This window comes from Oncorhynchus gorbuscha, linkage group LG16 (genome assembly GCF_021184085.1).
Source record: "Oncorhynchus gorbuscha isolate QuinsamMale2020 ecotype Even-year linkage group LG16, OgorEven_v1.0, whole genome shotgun sequence".
Lineage (NCBI taxonomy): Eukaryota > Metazoa > Chordata > Actinopteri > Salmoniformes > Salmonidae > Oncorhynchus > Oncorhynchus gorbuscha.
The window spans coordinates 17,761,331-17,778,697 of NC_060188.1; the positions used below are offsets into that span (position 1 = coordinate 17,761,331).

Below are 17,367 nucleotides of genomic sequence, written 5' to 3' on the forward strand. Positions count from 1 at the left end.
ACCTGGCCGGGTGGTGTCAGAATAACAACCTATCCCTCAACGTAACCAAGACTAAGGAGATGATTGTGGACTACAGGAAAAGGAGGACAGAGCACACCCCCATTCTCATCGACAGGGCTGTAGTGGAGCAAGTTGAGAGCTTCAAGTTCCTTGGTGTCCACATCAACAAACTACAATGGTCCAAACACACCAAGACAGTCGTGAAGAAGGCATGACAAAGCCCATTCCCCCTCAGGAACCTAAAAAGACTTGGCATGGGTCCGGAGATCCTCAAAAGGTTCTACAGCTGCAACATTGAGAGCATCCTCCTGACTGGTTGCATCACTGCTTGGTACGGCAATTGCTCGGCCTCCAACTGCAAGGCACTACAGATAGTAGTGCATATGGCCCAGTACATCACTGGGGCTAAGCTGCCTGCCATCCAGGACCTCTACACCAGGCTGTGTCAGAGGGAGGCCCTAAAACTTGTCAACGACCCCAACCATAGACTTCTCTATTACTGCATGGCAAGCGGTACCGGAGAGCCAAGTCTTGGACAAAAAGGCTGCAACTCTGTTTATCATATATGCAGTCACTAACTATACATTCATGTACATACTACCTCAATTAGCCCGGTTAACCAATGTGCGGGGAGCAGTGGTTGGTTGGGCTATCTGCATTGTGTCCCCCCACCCACCAACCACTCTTTTACACTACTACTACTCTGTTCATCATATATGCATAGTCACTTTCAACATAACTACATTTACATTCTACCTCAATCAGATCGACTAACTGGAGTCTGTATGTAGCCTCCCTACTGTTATTTTTCACTGTTGTTTTATTGTTCACCTAATACCTTTTTTGCACTATTGGTTAGAGCCTGTAAGTAAGCATTTCACTGTAAGGTAAACTGATTTGATTAGTTAATTCTGGTGGACTGAAGTGTATAATCTGCTGGTCAGTAGAGTGTAATTGACAGATACTAGGATCTCCTTTTTAGGATCAAACCAGCCCACATATAGGTTTGCTGTACCTGTGTCGTCAGGCATGGAGGCCTGGTCTGAATGGCGCTCCTTCTTAAAGCTCATGTTGCCCAGCTGGAGCACTGAAGACACCACCTTCAGGAGACCTGCATGAGGAGACCAGAGGTTAGAGTCACACCTGCCAAAATAAACCAGTGAGAGGGTAGTGTGTCCCGTCCTCCCCCTTACCAATCTGCTCGTCCTCTGGAATGCCCATGATCCTAAAGGCCTCCAGGGTCTCGGTGAACAGGTCCTTATCCTGCTGGCCAGGGATGGTCACGTTTCCATTGACCAGGAAGCGGTAGTTGTTGTAGCCCTCCAGACACAGCTCGGCTGAGGGGAGCACAGAGTTATTAAATCTGATATGCACAGTTCGCTGTACTTGATAAAGGTGATAACGAAGGAGGCTTACAGCGCAGTTTGTCTCCAGCACCAGTGAGCATGTAATAGAAGACATGGAAGGTCCTCTCGTCTTTGGCCTGGCGGATGGCACGGGACTTCTCCAGCAGGTCTGGTGGTTAGACCGTCAAGGAGCCACTCATTCAGACTAGATTGTGAGCTTCTACTGGCCAGGGCAAGTGTGTGACTTGTTTAGCTTACTGTAAAGACTAACCGAGAGGTGTCTGGAGTTAAAAATTATGTAGGCTATAGATTGAAGTGTAGTTTATTTAACTAGGCAAGTCAGTTAAGAGCAGCAGGGTAGCCTAGTGGTTAGAGCGTTGGACTAGTAACCGGAAGGTTGCAAGTTCAAACCCCCGATCTGACATGGTACAAATCTGTCGTTCTGCCCCTGAACAGGCAGAATTAGTTCTTAACTGACTTGCCTAGTTAAATAAAAGGTTAAAATAATTAAAAATAAAAAGAACAAATTCTTATTTACGACAGCCTACCCCGGCCAGACCCTAACCTGGATGGCGCCGGGCCAATTGTGTTCCACCCTATGGGACTTCCAATCAGTTATGATACAGCCTGGATTCAAACCAGGGTGTCTGTAGTGATGCCTCTAGGACTGAGATGCAGTGCCTTAGACTACTGCGCCACTCAGGACCCCAAACTATTGTATATTTCAAATGAGAGTGAATTTCATTGTGGTTAACATAGTATGAAGGATACAGGTTTCAATGTTGGCCCCCACGATGTATCCGTTGACGTCGAAGTTAATCCTGATGAATTTTCCCTGAGAGAGAGAGAACATAGTGAATGACTAAGGAAGCAGGAAATACCTGTCCAACAGAAAAAAGGAAAAAAAAAAGCATCACTCAGATTATTTTTTTAAATAAAAAATAAAAAAGTTATTACGAATCGGGAGGAGTTGTCGTTCTTCACAGTCTTGCCGTTTCCAAAGGCCTCCAGGATGGGGTTAGCTTGCAGCAGCTGCTTCTCCAGCTCACCCTAGAGGACAAACACAGAACCGCTCTATCAACCAATGACTTTATCCCATTGGATTCTTTAAACCACCACCTCCTTATAAGGACACATCTGGATTAGTACAAATTCTATAGTGACACTAACAGGACATGCCATTTGTCATTTCTCAGCAGTGGGATCAAACTGAATACCTTTGGTGATTCCAATGGATGATTCATCGTCACGCATTGTGAGAACTATAGTCATCTGCTTTTAATTTACTCTAGTTTCACTTCATTGTGAGGATTTCAGTTGTTTAAACATTGGATTTGTGTTTAGATGTTCCCTTTTTACACCAAGTCCATAATTTAAGTTAAGAATTCACACAACTGCATTACCTTACTTATGGAGAAAATAAAACAAACTGCATGCAGACCATTGAATATCACAACACCCGGGAACACATACACAAGTACACAAAATCCCCACACAGCGCAGTGTTAGTGCCCACACCTTGACACCCAATGGACGACCCTGCGGCACTCATCAGTAGCCCTTCACCCAGAGTAACCCCCAGACCCCATGCAGAGAACTGAATGTCAATATTCACTACACTGACATTAAGTATACACAACCCCTACAGCCTGAAATCTGTACATAGTTCACACTGAGCTCTACTGCAGACTGTTGTACAGGTGGATCCATGCACATGACTCCATCCAAAATGCCACTAGTAATACTACAGTGAATTTCAATTTTAAAAGGATATATACATGGACAGGAAAGCCTACTGATATCCTTCAAGAGTCTGCTACAGCTGAGGCTGTGTCAACATGTGAGGAGCTTGACGCATATTGGGTGGAAATCACTTCAATCCGCCCAATAAAAATACAGACCTCACACTAATATTCTTACATAGCCTAGCAGTTAAGAGGTTAGCCAGTAACCGAAAGGTTGCTGGTTCGAATCCCCAAGCAACTAGGTGTAACATCTGTCAATGTGGCCTTGAGCAAGGCACTAACACTAATTGCTCCTGTAACTCTTCCTGGATAAGAAAGTCTGCTAAAAAGACTGCTATAGTAGTGGCTTTGTCAATGTTATCAATCTGAGGAGCTCACTGAACCTTTTTTCTTCATCTTCAAGGACAATGGTTTAAAACCAATCCCTAACTAATCCTATACATTACACCACTATGAGGCTTTAAACAGTAGTAAGGAGCAGGGAATAATGGATATGATGACTGGTATGAAGCATCCCCAGTGAACGAACACACGTATACAATTAGTCCACTGGCGTCACAATGCACACAGCAACTCAGTGAGTTTGTCCAGAGATCTTTAAAATGGTGTAGACAAAGAGTGAGAAATGGAGGGGGAGCTGTGAGAGAACGTTGACCAGATCTCTGAACAGACACACTGGAACACACACACAGCAAGCAGACACGGAGTCGTAAACACATCAAGCACACTTCTGGAACCACCAGGGGGAAAACAAAGGATCAACAGCGTTATGCAAAATCCAGCCAGACTTGTCAAACTGCAGAGCTGTTTACTCATTAAAAATCTTTAAACATTGTATTTAAAGAAGATCAAATCAATAATACAAAAAGGGATGCGCTCTCGGTTTTGTCTGGCTGAATTCTAATGGCAATTTCCCCTTTAATAAAGAGCATTCCTTCCTCTGGACTGACCCTGGTCATGTGTACACTTCCAAGTGACCCACTAGCCCACCACAGAGCACGCTCCAGCAGCACGGGGGAGGAGGGAGAGACAGTGCAAGAGCCAGGAAGAGGGAGGAAGGGTGTGGAGGAGGAGATCCAGAGATGTGTGATGGGAGAGGAAGGAAGGGGGTGATTGGGGGGGGGGGGGGGGGGGGGGTAACTCACATGTGACAGGAACGAGCTGGTCTGTTGATGGGAAAAGAGAAACACACAACCTCAAAGGAATGATAGATACAGATACTGGTCTGCTTTCAGAAAAGACTGGGCCTCTCTTGAACCCTGTAGTCACAGCTGCATCTATCACAGGGGTGGCCAACTACAGCACTGCAGGGTTACATTTTGTCTCATTGCTTTATAGAGTTGACCGGAGGTCACTTTGATTCAGCTCAGCCGCTGGAGGAGGAATGTCAACAAAAGGAATAATAGTCAGTCCACTGTGGTTTAGATATGACACTATAAACCAGCTACCAAGGGAGTTTAATCTACCTCCTGCTGTGCTACGGTCAGTCTTAAAGAACCAAGACTGGCCAACCCTTATTTAGAGGTCCTCTATGGCACCATAGAGCGGTGTGACTGATAGAAGCAGCACCTATCCGAGACCTGGAACAATATGACTGATGTAGAAGCAGCACCTATCCGAGACCTGGAACAATACTGCGATGGCTTGACAATGTAATGTTAAGTACCACTGGCAACACTATTTCTCAAACGCACATACAATCACAGTACAAGTAGTTGAGCATTGAGGACTCCGAAAAGCCTGGTTCTGAGCTGATAAAGGACCATAGCAAACCAGGCCCACGTCAGAGAGTGAGGGAGAGTTCGAGAGCATGGTGGAGAACAAAAAAAGGAATAGGAAAGAGAGTAGAGGGAGAAACAGAGAGGAGAGGGTAAAGGTCAGAGGGAATTATGAGAAAGAATAGTAGAGTAGATGACTGACCTGGTCTTTCTTGGTCTTGTGGGAAGAGGCCACATGGGCCAGATACTGAATGACCTTCTTGGTGTTCTCAGTCTTCCCGGCACCAGACTCTCCTCTGTGGAAGAGAAAAGGAGGAAGGGGGGACAGATGCAAAAAAAAGGAAGGAAGTCAATCAGTTGTCAGCAATATCACAACTAACGCTGTAATATTTCAAGGTTATGTTGAGACCAAGATTTGCTATTCATAGGGTTTTGTGGTCAAGACTCACGTGCAAAGAATGGACTGGTCTTCACGGTCTGTGAAAAGAGGTGGGGCCAAGATTATTTTTTAAAGGTACATATTTCATGGTTTAAGTTTGGATTGAATAACATGAGGGGACCGTAGAATTCAATAGTGACAATAGTTTCTGCTACTATTTGTAGCCCATCGTGGGTGCTTGTTGTGCAGAGGAATGTCAGTTCCATTGTCAGAACTGAAGTATGTTGTTGCCAGCTGGCTTTAAATAAAATATGAATTCTTCAGTGTCTATTTGTTATCGCAGGGGCACATGCACCACATTTGTCTCTGAAACAGGAAGTGCATTGGTCACACAGGAAATCAATATCCAGCTTCCTGTGAATGGAAAGGGTGATGCCTTTTAACCAACAAGTCAATGAACCATCCCCATGCAAATACTGCATGGTAACTCCCTCTTCCAGTTAAATGATTCCCTTTACATCAATGGGGGCCAACAATTGACTAACAAGACAAGAGGGAGTGAATGGACAGCCTGACAACACCAAACAGTACATCAAGATAATGGGTCTGGGAAAGAGTACTGAGAATGTACTGTATGTAACCTACATCGCCTTACAGACCGACTAATGGCCTTTCCATGGTTATGGAAGGCAGGAGCCCTCAGAAATCAAGGCTAATGCTTCACTACTTAAATGCAGACTTTCAGAGCCTAGTCTGCCTGGAGGAGTCTAAACCAATTCATATCTTATAGGCAAATTATCTTACTAAACATGGATGGTAAAATACTACCAATAACCCTTGTATTCAGATGAATGAGTAAATTTGCTAGGTTACTTACTACGATGTGGTAAAAAAGGACCCTGGCTTACCCTGCATCATGCTCCTGTAGGCCGTGTCAGTGATGGCATAAATATGGGGGGGCATTTCATGCCTCTTCTTGCCCTTGTACATATCCACAATCTCTTCTGAGTAGATGGGCAGATTCTTATAGGGGTTTATAACCACACAGAAGAGCCCAGAGTATGTCTGTGATACAAAGAGAAACACTTATTAATATTAGTTACTGAACATACATGCGCTCCTCTATCCATGTCCTGAACCAAGAACACTAGGGATTATACAGTCGGACTTGACTGGTCTTCTTACAATGGATTTTGGCTCGAGATGTCATTTCAATTAAAATTCCACTGTTGATGTTAGTGAGAGATTGGCAGGTCAGAGTGATTCTACTGCAATGTAATAGTTTAAACTGACTGCATACTATATCACTGATGGTCTGCAGCCAAAAACAAGACTGGACAGATGTGAATGGGGAAATCATAGTGAACATTATCTTCTGAATCTAACCCTCGTCAACACCAGCTCCATACTTTATTTCCCAATCTCCCTCCCTGACTACAGCCAGAGGCTGTGCTAGATCAGGCATGTTTCACAATCACAAAACGCTTCTACCAAACAGTGACATCATCCGAGGTGATTTCACCCCAGCCCCTCTGTCCCTTCCCATATACTCCTCATCTTGGTATGGGCATCTGGAGAGTCTCTCCTCCCCACTTCATTTATGTTCATCCACCCTCCATATTTCTGTTTCCTTCCCTCTCAGCTACATTCCTGTCCTCCCCATTGCGCCGTGCCCTTGCTTCTGGTCTGGTAGTCGTCTCTGCCTCTCCCAAGAGGGGGGTTTTCAGAAGGGTAGCCGGTCCAGTGGCGCACAACACGGCAATACCCAAACCCCAAGAGGGCCAGTGTGTGTTGACTTGACCGGGTCAAAGCCCAATGTAGCAGGCACCAAATCACTCCCAGTCGTGGACAGAGGAATAAATGGCATTATGGGGGAACAATAATTAGAGCACGATTTACATTCCATATCCATTTAATTTCCAGCTCTGCCTGAAACTCAACTCTGAACAGCTTTACTCTCCATCCCCCCATTGTGTCCCTCTCTTTCCTTCCCCCCACGGAGAGTATTGTTCCCTGCAGATTCCTGTTTACAGCAGTACTCCAAACACAGGAGAGTGTAAGAGAGGGGAGCCAGAAAGAGAGGACTGAACATACTCGTATGTTTGGTAAACAGATTACAGCATTTCGTTTGGAGTGGCAACCTGCACACAATGGGTCATCTGACACAATGGGCTTAATGGTGGTAATGAGGCTAGGAAGGAGGTCTACCTGGTTTGGAACCAGGCCAAGTTATGACATGAGAAAACAGTGCTTTCATAACCAGCATTAAGCAAAACCTTGGATAACACCTAAATCTTTTTTTAAAGAGTCAAACATTATCAGCTCTCGGATTTAAAAAATGTTTAACAACTTTATTTTACTAGGCAAGTCAGTTAAGAACAAATTCTTATTTTCAATGGCAGTGGGTTAACTGCCTTGCTCATGGGCAGAACGACAGATTTGTACCTTGTCAGCTCAGGGATTTGATCTTGCAACCTTTCGGTTACTAGTCCAACCCTCTAACCACTAGGCTACGCTGCCGCCCAGATGAGGGGGCAATAGTGAGTCAGAAGTGTTCACATGAACACAGTACTGATTGACATTTGTATCATACAATGAGGCGAGGTCCTTCAGTTCAGTGTGTGCCTGGTGTGTAATACTCACGTAGATGAGGCCAGAGTAATATCTCTCCTTGAGGTTGTGCAGCACAGAGGCCTCATTCAGGCAGGTGAGTTCGGCCATGTCTTCCACCTTGCTGAACTTGGGCGGGTTCATCTTCTGGATGTCGTCCTTGTTGACTTTCACCTTCTTGCCAGAGTCTGCCAGCTCCACCAGGCACTCTTCACCTCGCTCCTCCTTCACAGATCCCGCCTCGAAGCCCAGCCGCTCCGACGGCACCCACACCAGCTTCTTGGTGGCCCAGTCTGCCTGGGCCAGAGGGTTGTTGACCATGTTGCGGTCCACGTACAGGAACTTGTCTGCGTCAGTCGCCATGGTTGCTGTGGAAAGAGACCCAGAAGTTGGTTAGGGCTGGGAAATGGAGCATTTAGTTGTAGTACCAATTTAATTTAGTTAGACCTCAACCAACAAACCTGATGTAAATGAGCAACAGACCTGACATAAACTGAGCCAAGTTAACAAAGACTTCTCTTAATGCTTTGTAGTTTATCTTGCATCAATCCCCAAAACAATAATGTGGGCATGAACTGTCATTTCCCCATTGCGTCAATCTCTATCCGCAATACCCATGGGATTGTTCAGAGGTAAAGATAGCCACTACCCAACAAACTTTCTCGGCAGTGGCTGAGTTGATGTCTGTCAGAGAGGTCTGGGCCCTGGCCATTTGTCTTGATGTAATGTCTGAGGAATGCAGAGGTTACCAATGTTTCCTCTACAACTTGGAGTGCTCAGGTTAGGTCAGTTCAACATGAAACAAACCAATCTCAACGAGGCCCCACGTTTCTGGCAACCACTACGGATGCTAATCAAATTACGGGACGCACTCCCTCTCCAGCCAAGGCGGCCACTAACAAAATGTAACTTAGTGCTGTAAAACTTATTTGTGGTAATGTGCAACATGTGCTGACCATCTCAACCAAATACATGGTTTTGGGAAAGACTACATTGATTACATGCTTGGAGGAAAATCTTCAAAACAATTTGCGATTCGCAACGTTCGGTTTCTAGGGATGAGTAGCACGTCAGAGTGGGAGGAGAATTGACTGTTGTACATAATGAGGCCTGAGGAACCTCCCATATTCAAAAACAAAAGTTAAAGAACATTCAAGGGACTTCAAGTCTAAATACCCCCCCCCCCAAAAAAAAAAGAAAATGGTGTTAAAGGCCTAAACACAATGTTCTGTCTTGAATCTTGTTTACAAAGCTCGTGTAAAACCACCACAACGCCAGAGGTGAGCGACATGGCTTGCAGGCCAAAACAGGACCGGTTCACAGCTCATGAACAACATCTGTCAGTTCCATGGTGTAACCCACATGGAGACACTAGACAAGTATTACCAGAATCCAGTGGGGGACGGGTGTTTCATAACCTTTAGCTATACAGAGGTAGAGAAAAGTGAAGGCCCTTATCTGAACGTTCCAACAGGAGAGTTGTGCTTTCACACCACCGCCAGGGTCGTTAGCCTAAAACTTTCTTTCACTCCCTAGGGTAGAAATAAAAGTTGAAATTTTACAACAACTGGCTGCGTTATGTTTACATATTCAATGTTGCAAAACAGCAAACACTCAAAAAGGTTACAAGTTCAAGATATTTTTCCACTACCATACTTGAGCTTTGTTGGCAGAGTTTCTGTTTGGATCATTTGGAAATGCAATTGGTGAAAAAAAAACATTTGGCTGGGGGGGGGGGGGTTACAGGTGGCAAGTTCTCCTACATTGCCTACAATCATAAAGATATTCTTACAAAATAGCACATCGTTGAATGTGAGATTTACCTGCTGTAGAATGGGAAAAATGTATTTATAGGCATGTTAACCTACACTGGGGGAAATGCAGTCTACTGCACACAAAGGCTAGGGCAAGTAGATGTTTGAGAATGTAGAGAAGGGCTGTACTGCATTGGATATGGGCATTGCTGACAGAAAGGGTTATGAGAAATAATAAATTAACCCTGATGTACGTCAGGCAACCAGGAAGGGTACCAAGACTGTAGCACCATTCCTCTCCCTCAGAGCTCCACAGCTGACTTCCATCACAACACCCTCCCCTTTCCCAACTCTGTTTCTCAACCCTTACTTCCCAGTTTCCTGCTTTAGAGTGAGGTACCCCACAAATGAGTCCCACCGGACCCCTCTCGGTCAGCTCCAGTCTCCCTCTCCCCACCCCCCCTCTGTTTATCCAGTCTTCCAGGGTCACATTCCTCCCATACTGACCCTTTATCAGAGACAGAGAGCAAATGAACGCTGCACATTTCTTTCCTCTCACCATCATCAGTCTCTCCTGGTCTCTCCTTCCAGTCTTTCTGCCTCTTTCCCCCCCCCCATCACAGGGCCAGTCAACCCCGGGGGGTTTAAGGGTCGCACACGTCGCAACGAATGTGGATCTCCCGTTGGTCTACTAATCGTTCAGCACGCTGTTGATGTCGGACGGATCACATTTTTGCACGATTCTACATGTAAAGTATTTTTTGGCAAAGTACTCAGCAGGCAAACGCTATTGGTGTGTTCGAGCCCTTAAACACTCAAAATACATCACCTATCCCTGGCAATGCACCCACAGGCTGTACAGTAGAACAGTTACTGTGTGCAGTGGTGAAGCCAGTGGCCTTCAGACAGTCCCTTGACTGTGGCAGGGCCTAACTATCTGCAACGTTAGGCAAGCAATCAGCAACCACACCAAGGGGCAGTCTAGTCAGTTCCATGCAGTCCCAACACAGCTAATTCCTGACTGCAATAGTTAACTGTATTGTTTTCCTGCTTGGCAAAAACAAGCAGTGGGGAGTACAGCCTCAACACACCAACGCTCTGGGATTGATTCTTATCAGCGTCAGCTAGGCTAACGTGGGCGTGCAGCATGGAGAAGAAAAAAAGTGTAGCCTACATGAAAACAAACTCAAACATGCAGCTCAAACATATACAGGCCATCTGTTGAGTGGAGGCAGGATGGGGGCCAGAGAGTTCAGCTTGCATGGTCAACCAGCAAGACATGGGTAGGCCAGCAGGATAGGAATATAACCCAATGATATTGAACAGAAATAATGATAAAATGAGACTTCAAAAAGGAGAGCATGCAGCCGTTTTGGACGGCCCTGGGGAGGGAAGGAGGGAGCAGAGAGGCCTGCGCCGTGTCCTATACACATCGTCTTGACACAGATTAGTCAGTGACGCATCTCCTCCATCTCCTGAGAGCAGCACAGGGCTACATTTATAACCACATTTATTCTGTTCATAGTCATTCTATGGAAGGTGCTCTACATTGAAAGGTGAAGACGAACTAAAGTGTGATGGTCAGCCGTTGCCATTGATGTACAGGCTAGGCAGTGTCTATGGCATTAAGAGAACACTGGGTAGACCCACGTCTTTAATTATGACTCAGAGTCCCCACAAAGTCCACAGCCTTCCGTCTGGCCACCAAAGTCCACAGCCTTCCGTCTGGCCACCAAAGTCCACAGCCTTCCGTCTGGCCACCAAAGTCCACAGCTTTCCGTCTGGCCACCAAAGTCCACAGCTTTCCGTCTGGCCACCAAAGTCCACAGCTTTCCGTCTGGCCACCAAAGTCCACAGCTTTCCGTCTGGCCACCAAAGTCCACAGCTTTCCGTCTGGCCACCAAAGTCCACAGCTTTCCGTCTGGCCACCAAAGTCCACAGCTTTCCGTCTGGCCACCAAAGTCCACAGCTTTCCGTCTGGCCACCAAAGTCCACAGCTTTCCGTCTGGCCACCAAAGTCCACAGCTTTCCGTCTGGCCACCAAAGTCCACAGCCACAGCTCCGTCTGGCCACCAAAGTCCACAGCTTTCCGTCTGGCCACCAAAGTCCACAGCTTTCCGTCTGGCCACCAAAGTCCACAGCTTTCCGTCTGGCCACCAAAGTCCACAGCTTTCCGTCTGGCCACGTCTTCACTCAACCTGGGACGCCACTAGGCCTGAAGCCCAGTACCGCGCAGCTGCAAGGCCTCCCCATGTCTTGTCACATTAAACTCTGTTCAGCTGTACAAACAGACTCATCTATTGAAGGTTGGCTACATTGAGATTAGCCATTCTGGTAGTTACTCATGCAGAGTTACACATTAATGAAGGCGACACGTGGAATACAAGGAAACCAATCCCTTCAACAGTCCCTAAATGTTACCTGACCTATCACAATCAAGCAACATGTCACTGAAGGCTAAGAAAACCACCAACATCTGGGAAGAGTGGTGCTTAGTCAGTGAAGTGATCTACTATAGAAGTGGAACCCTGTGCCGAACAACAAGAGGGAGGAGAGAGGGTGGTTTTAGAACCGACGTCACAGAGACAAGAATGAAGGCACAAAGGGAGGAAGTAAAGAGCGTCCTTGTCAACGCCTGGCCGTCTCGTTAAAAGGGACACCAAAGGCTGCTTGCTCTTCAGAGCCATCCCTCCCTCCTTCCCTGCTCCACTCTCATTCCATTCCAGCTCAGTGCCTTTCCACCCAGAGTTATGCTGAGTAGCTGGAAAAGCCAAGGTCTTGACCCTCCATCTCATCAGTCGGCGACCAAAGGCAACATTTAAAGCCTGACCATATACAATAAGCCTTGTATCCCGCCAGCCACATTATAAATTGGTTAAACAGACATGTCTCCATTGACTGGAATATTAATAAAACCATTAATACATCCTCTATCACATCCCATCTGTCCTGCATGTCCCTACTCTAGTTCATCAGATGGTCTCTTGTTGGGTCCAGTCTAGCATGGTCAGTCTTGAACGCATGTTAAGCTTCAACGGCCTATCCCTCCATCCCTTGCCCTCTGACCTTACCTCTGGCTTTCCTAGTCCTCTCCACTGTGACGCCCTGAGGGAGAGTGTGACCGCCAGACGAGGCCAAAGGGCAAGAGAGGTGGAGTGTGTCTAAGTTCATTATGGACTCAGACACAATCACTCTGCCTAAAACAGGGGAGGGAGGGGAGCCGAGGAGAGAGAGAGGGAAGAGGAAATGACAGAGGGAAAACTGTTTTGCCATTTGTGGAACGTGGTTGTGTGAATTCTTGCAGAGTGCGCCAGGGGACACCGTTCAAACGAGAAGTTCTCAGCCCTCTGCAGACTGTGCAGTAAATTAAGTCCTGGAAACTCACCACACTCCATGACAAACCCTTATCCACTATTTTTCCACATTCCTCACTAGAGATGCACGTAAAACTGGAACTCTAAGCAACCTGTTACTCTAGCAGCACCATAAAGTGAATAACTGATTTGAACTGTCCAGTTTAGATCTAATAACAGACATTACCTTTAGAACTGTTCTATTAACTGTACTGGTTGACAGCCAGTAGGTCTCAGTTTGACAAACGCCTAAAAACAATGATTTGGGGTCAAAGGGATGATGAAATTGCTCATATTTCTGTTGTCATTTTGACAGCCATATTGGACACTAGGCTTTTTAAATTTGCACCCACTTGCTGAACAAGCGAAAGCACATTGGATATTAGAGCATGGTTACATAAGCCTTTTAACTGTTGTGAAAGAATGCTGGAGGGAGTCATATATACCCGCTTCCTCGGTCACTTAAATAAACATGTCTTTCTAAACCCTACTCGGGACACAAAGCATCTTTCACCTGACCGTGAACACTGAACATTTCTTCTCATCATTATTTTCACTTAGGGGTTAGCAGACCAAAGGGAAGGGATGGTTTAGTCTCTCCTTATCTCTGACTAGAAGTCTTATCTACAGTATAAGAGCACTCCCTTTGAATCACTATAGTCTAGGCTACATGCAGACAACAAATAGTGTGCAGCGTTTATGGAGGCTATTCTCAAGTCAAAAAGCACTCACGGCCAGTTGAACATGTGCTGTATTCAAACTAGTGGGGTATATGGAACCTGACCTGCATTTGTGTTGACGGAGAAATAAAATATGGAGTGGCAGTCAGACGGATGTCCCTGTGCAGAGAGCATTTCAGTGTGAAACTGTGTTCGAGTGCTCAAGTTGATTGCGTTAGGCAGTGGCCAGTCTGACACATGCATGTATACACGCCTACAAAACCAAACATCAAGTGCGCAGATCACACAACAAGGTCTATTTTCTGACATGCAAGGTAGCTTTTCACCACCCACATGGTGTAAAAGACCTCTACCCATCTAATAATCTGCTTCTCTCCATTAGTTATAGAATTTTAGAAATAACCACAATATATAGTTTTGGTTCCGTTTCATGAGCTGAAATAAGTTTGCAGAAATGTTCCATATGCACAAAAAGATTCTCAAATGTGGCTACATCACTCATGAGCCTTTCTCCTTTGGCAAGATAATCCACCTGACTGGTGTGGCATATCAAGAAGCTAGTTAAACAGCATGATCATTACACAGGTGCAACTTGTGTTGGGGAAAACAAAAACACACTATAAATGTTAAATTGTCACACGACACAAGGTCACAGATATCTCAATTTGAGGGAGTGTGCAATTGGCATGCTGACTGCAGGAATGTCCACCAGAAATGTTGCCAGAGAATTAAACGTTAATTTCTCTACCATAAGCTGCCTCCAACATCATTTTAGAGAATTTTTGCAGTACGTCCAAATGGCATGCCAACCGCAGACCATGTATGGCATAGTGTGGATGAGCGGTCTGCTGATGTCAACATTGTGAACACCCCATAGTGGTGGTGGGGTTATGGTATGGGCAGGCAGGGATAAGCTATGGACAACGAACACAATTGCATTTTATTGATGGCAATTTGAATGCACAGACACTGTGACGAGATCCTGAGGCTCATTGTTGTGACATTCAGCTGCCTCAGTCATCTAATGTTTCAGCACGATAATGCACAGACCCATGTCGCAAGGACCTGTATACAATTCCTGGAAGCTGAAGGCCCATTTCTTCCATGGCCTGCATACTCAGACATGGCACCCATTGAGCATGTTTGGGATGCTCAGGATTGATGGGTACGACAGCATGTTCCAGTTCCACTAATATCCAACAACAAGCCATTGAAGAGGAGCGGGACGACATTCCACAATCAACAGCCTGATCAATCCTATGCGAAGGAGATGTGTCACGCTGCATGAGGCAAATTGTGGTCACACCAGATACTGACTGGTCCTCTGATCCACCCCCCTAACCATTTGTTTTTTTAAGGCATCTGTGACCAACCAATGCATATCAGTCTTCCCAGTCATGAAATCCATAGATCAGGGCCTAATTCATTTATTTCAGTTGACCGATTTCCTTACATGAAATGTAACTCAGTAAAATCTTGGAAATTGTTCCATGTTGCTTTATTTTTGTTCACTATAAATTAAAAAAGGACAACTATCCCCCCACCCAGCGTAGGTCTAGCATGTATCATAAACAAAGCAGCAATCAGTGTTGCCACAGTTCAGTCCAGAGAAGAGAGAACACGCCTTGTTTGTTTGGAACCCCAGTCATAGATTAGTCATTTCCTGCCATTGTTGCATTCAGTGGAACCCTACAGGTGTGCACTGTGAGGGGGAGGATGGGAAGGGGCCCCAAAATATGTGATATGGAGAGTAGGGAGAAATTGACAGATTGGAGTAGGAGGAAGGAAAGAAACAAGCAAGCAAACAGTAGAATAAACCTAGTAGTGGGATTTGCACTAGGCCTTTTTAGCTGATACATTGAGTGTCCCTGCCAAGTCACACCAAGCCGATTGACCCAATTGAAATCCCGTTTTTCAAACCAGACTGAACTAAGGAATGAGTGTATTACATATAAAGAGATTGAAGTTTATAGCGAGAGTAATGGCACTAAAACAAGTTTGAAAGAGGTTGACTGGCAAGCCAGCCGCAGTAAAATATGACTCAAATCTGAATCAGAGAGCAGAGATGTATGCACGCACGTAATATCCTGTGTTTGATGTCTGCATTACTAAGAACCCATGATATCAAACTTGTTTTATTAAAAGTAGTGATGGGAAAAATGTACTTGAACTTGGTTTAAAAACTCCAGTATTTTTCCCTCATAGCTTGTTCTCCATCTTATTAAATAGGGAGCCAATTTGTTTATAGGACTTTTATTTCCATGATCCATTTCTCATGCTCTCACTTGTATCTCAGCAGCATACATATGGTGAGCAATATGTTTGGACCGTCAAAACCCAATAATTATTCATATTTATTTTTTAAAATCACAGACCAAATCGTAATACATATTCAATTGTGAGAAACACAATACATATCATATCAGCACCCAAGTATCATGAAAATATTGTGAGGTCCCTGGCAATTCGCAGCCCTAGTTTAAAGATGGAATCTGTATTAGGGGAAACAGCTCCACTGTCCTCCCCAGCACCGTCGTTATCGTTTTGTGACTGTAACAGAGGTGAAGTGCATCGAGCAGTGTAGTTAAAAAAGGTTGCAGTACATATTCTGCTGTTGTATCACACAATGACGTCTGATGAAGACACTTGTTTACAGTAACTTTGTTGTAATATCCCAATCTGACATGACAATTTCACCATTAAGGATTCCAGCTTTAAGAGAATGTGCCCCATGTTTATATGCTGATCTGTGGCTATGAGCAGGTCTGTATACATTACTCAAATGATAGACTCATGTGGATGATTGACCTTTGCCTTCTACTTGCCTCTTCCACTGGAGATTCTGTACATTATGCGAGAAGGCTCATAAATATCAATGTAGCATAAACTGCAGTCCTGTCCAGATGATGACCTTTGATCAAATACATCTAATCTGCTGTAGCTAGTTGAATTATCAGGCCTAAAATGAATATAAAATGAGGATTGTTTACTTAGTGAAATTACCTAATTGTAATGGTATGGTCAAATGTAGGGCTAATTTTTTTCTGGATTATCAGCAAGCATTTGCCCATGTTACTGTCCCTCATCACTGAAAGGGCAACTATCGTCCTGTAAGTCACCTGACAAACACCTTGGGACTGACTGATGGCATCAACTCAAGAATCACAGCTACCACTGAACCTTGGATAACTGTGGGCCCCTTTTGTGCCACGGTGGCCTTGACCCAAATGTTTCCAATTGAAACAAAAGCAAGTTGGTTCTACGGTAATCTACCTTAGCCAGGATGTCTGCATCCGAGCTGGCCTTCAACACATTGACAGGCATTTGTCCTGCATGATTTTAAGCAGACTTTTAGGCTAGACTACATATGGATCAAATGTGGTCGACCCACTGTTCATGAACTGCATACATTCTAGTAGGGACATCATTGAAACAGTAAAATGTAAGAGGATCGCGACAAGTTAGACTAATCAGTTTATATCTAATAATAATGGTGAATGCCTTTCCAATGAGCAATGTTGAAATCCAGAGGATTCTTTTCAGATGCTGCCAGGGGTTTGATTCACAGTTCAGTGCAGTGAAAGCACAAACAGGAAATTATGTTATCATGACAGGAACAAACACCCTATCTATTGAAATAGAAAGACACCAGAGAGACCAAGGATGTATGCAAGAAAGTCATGAACTTGACTTTGCATACTGTTGCCTTCAAAAGACAGGAACTCTGTTCTAAGACACAGGCCTGTGTTTCACTTGAAATAACATGTTTGAATTAATGGGCA

The 17,367-nt window shown here is 45.0% G+C and overlaps 1 protein-coding gene across 2 annotated transcripts in view; it reads right to left on the reverse strand.

Annotated features, from left to right (window-relative positions):
• Positions 1-17,367, reverse strand: part of LOC124000315 (myosin-9-like) — a 32,779-nt gene that overhangs the window by 13,472 nt on the left and 1,940 nt on the right. Inside the window, exons 2-11 of one of the 2 annotated variants that reach the window (XM_046306590.1) lie at positions 7,832-8,166; positions 6,097-6,253; positions 5,259-5,286; positions 5,012-5,105; positions 4,237-4,257; positions 2,304-2,396; positions 2,118-2,181; positions 1,417-1,515; positions 1,194-1,337; positions 1,016-1,111 (exon numbers count right to left, since the gene is read on the reverse strand). In XM_046306590.1, coding sequence (XP_046162546.1) covers positions 1,016-1,111; positions 1,194-1,337; positions 1,417-1,515; positions 2,118-2,181; positions 2,304-2,396; positions 4,237-4,257; positions 5,012-5,105; positions 5,259-5,286; positions 6,097-6,253; positions 7,832-8,161 — 1,126 coding nt within the window. In that variant the 5' untranslated portion in view covers positions 8,162-8,166. The remainder of the gene's footprint in view (positions 1-1,015; positions 1,112-1,193; positions 1,338-1,416; positions 1,516-2,117; positions 2,182-2,303; positions 2,397-4,236; positions 4,258-5,011; positions 5,106-5,258; positions 5,287-6,096; positions 6,254-7,831; positions 8,167-17,367) is intronic. The other variant, XM_046306591.1, reaches the window with a different exon arrangement.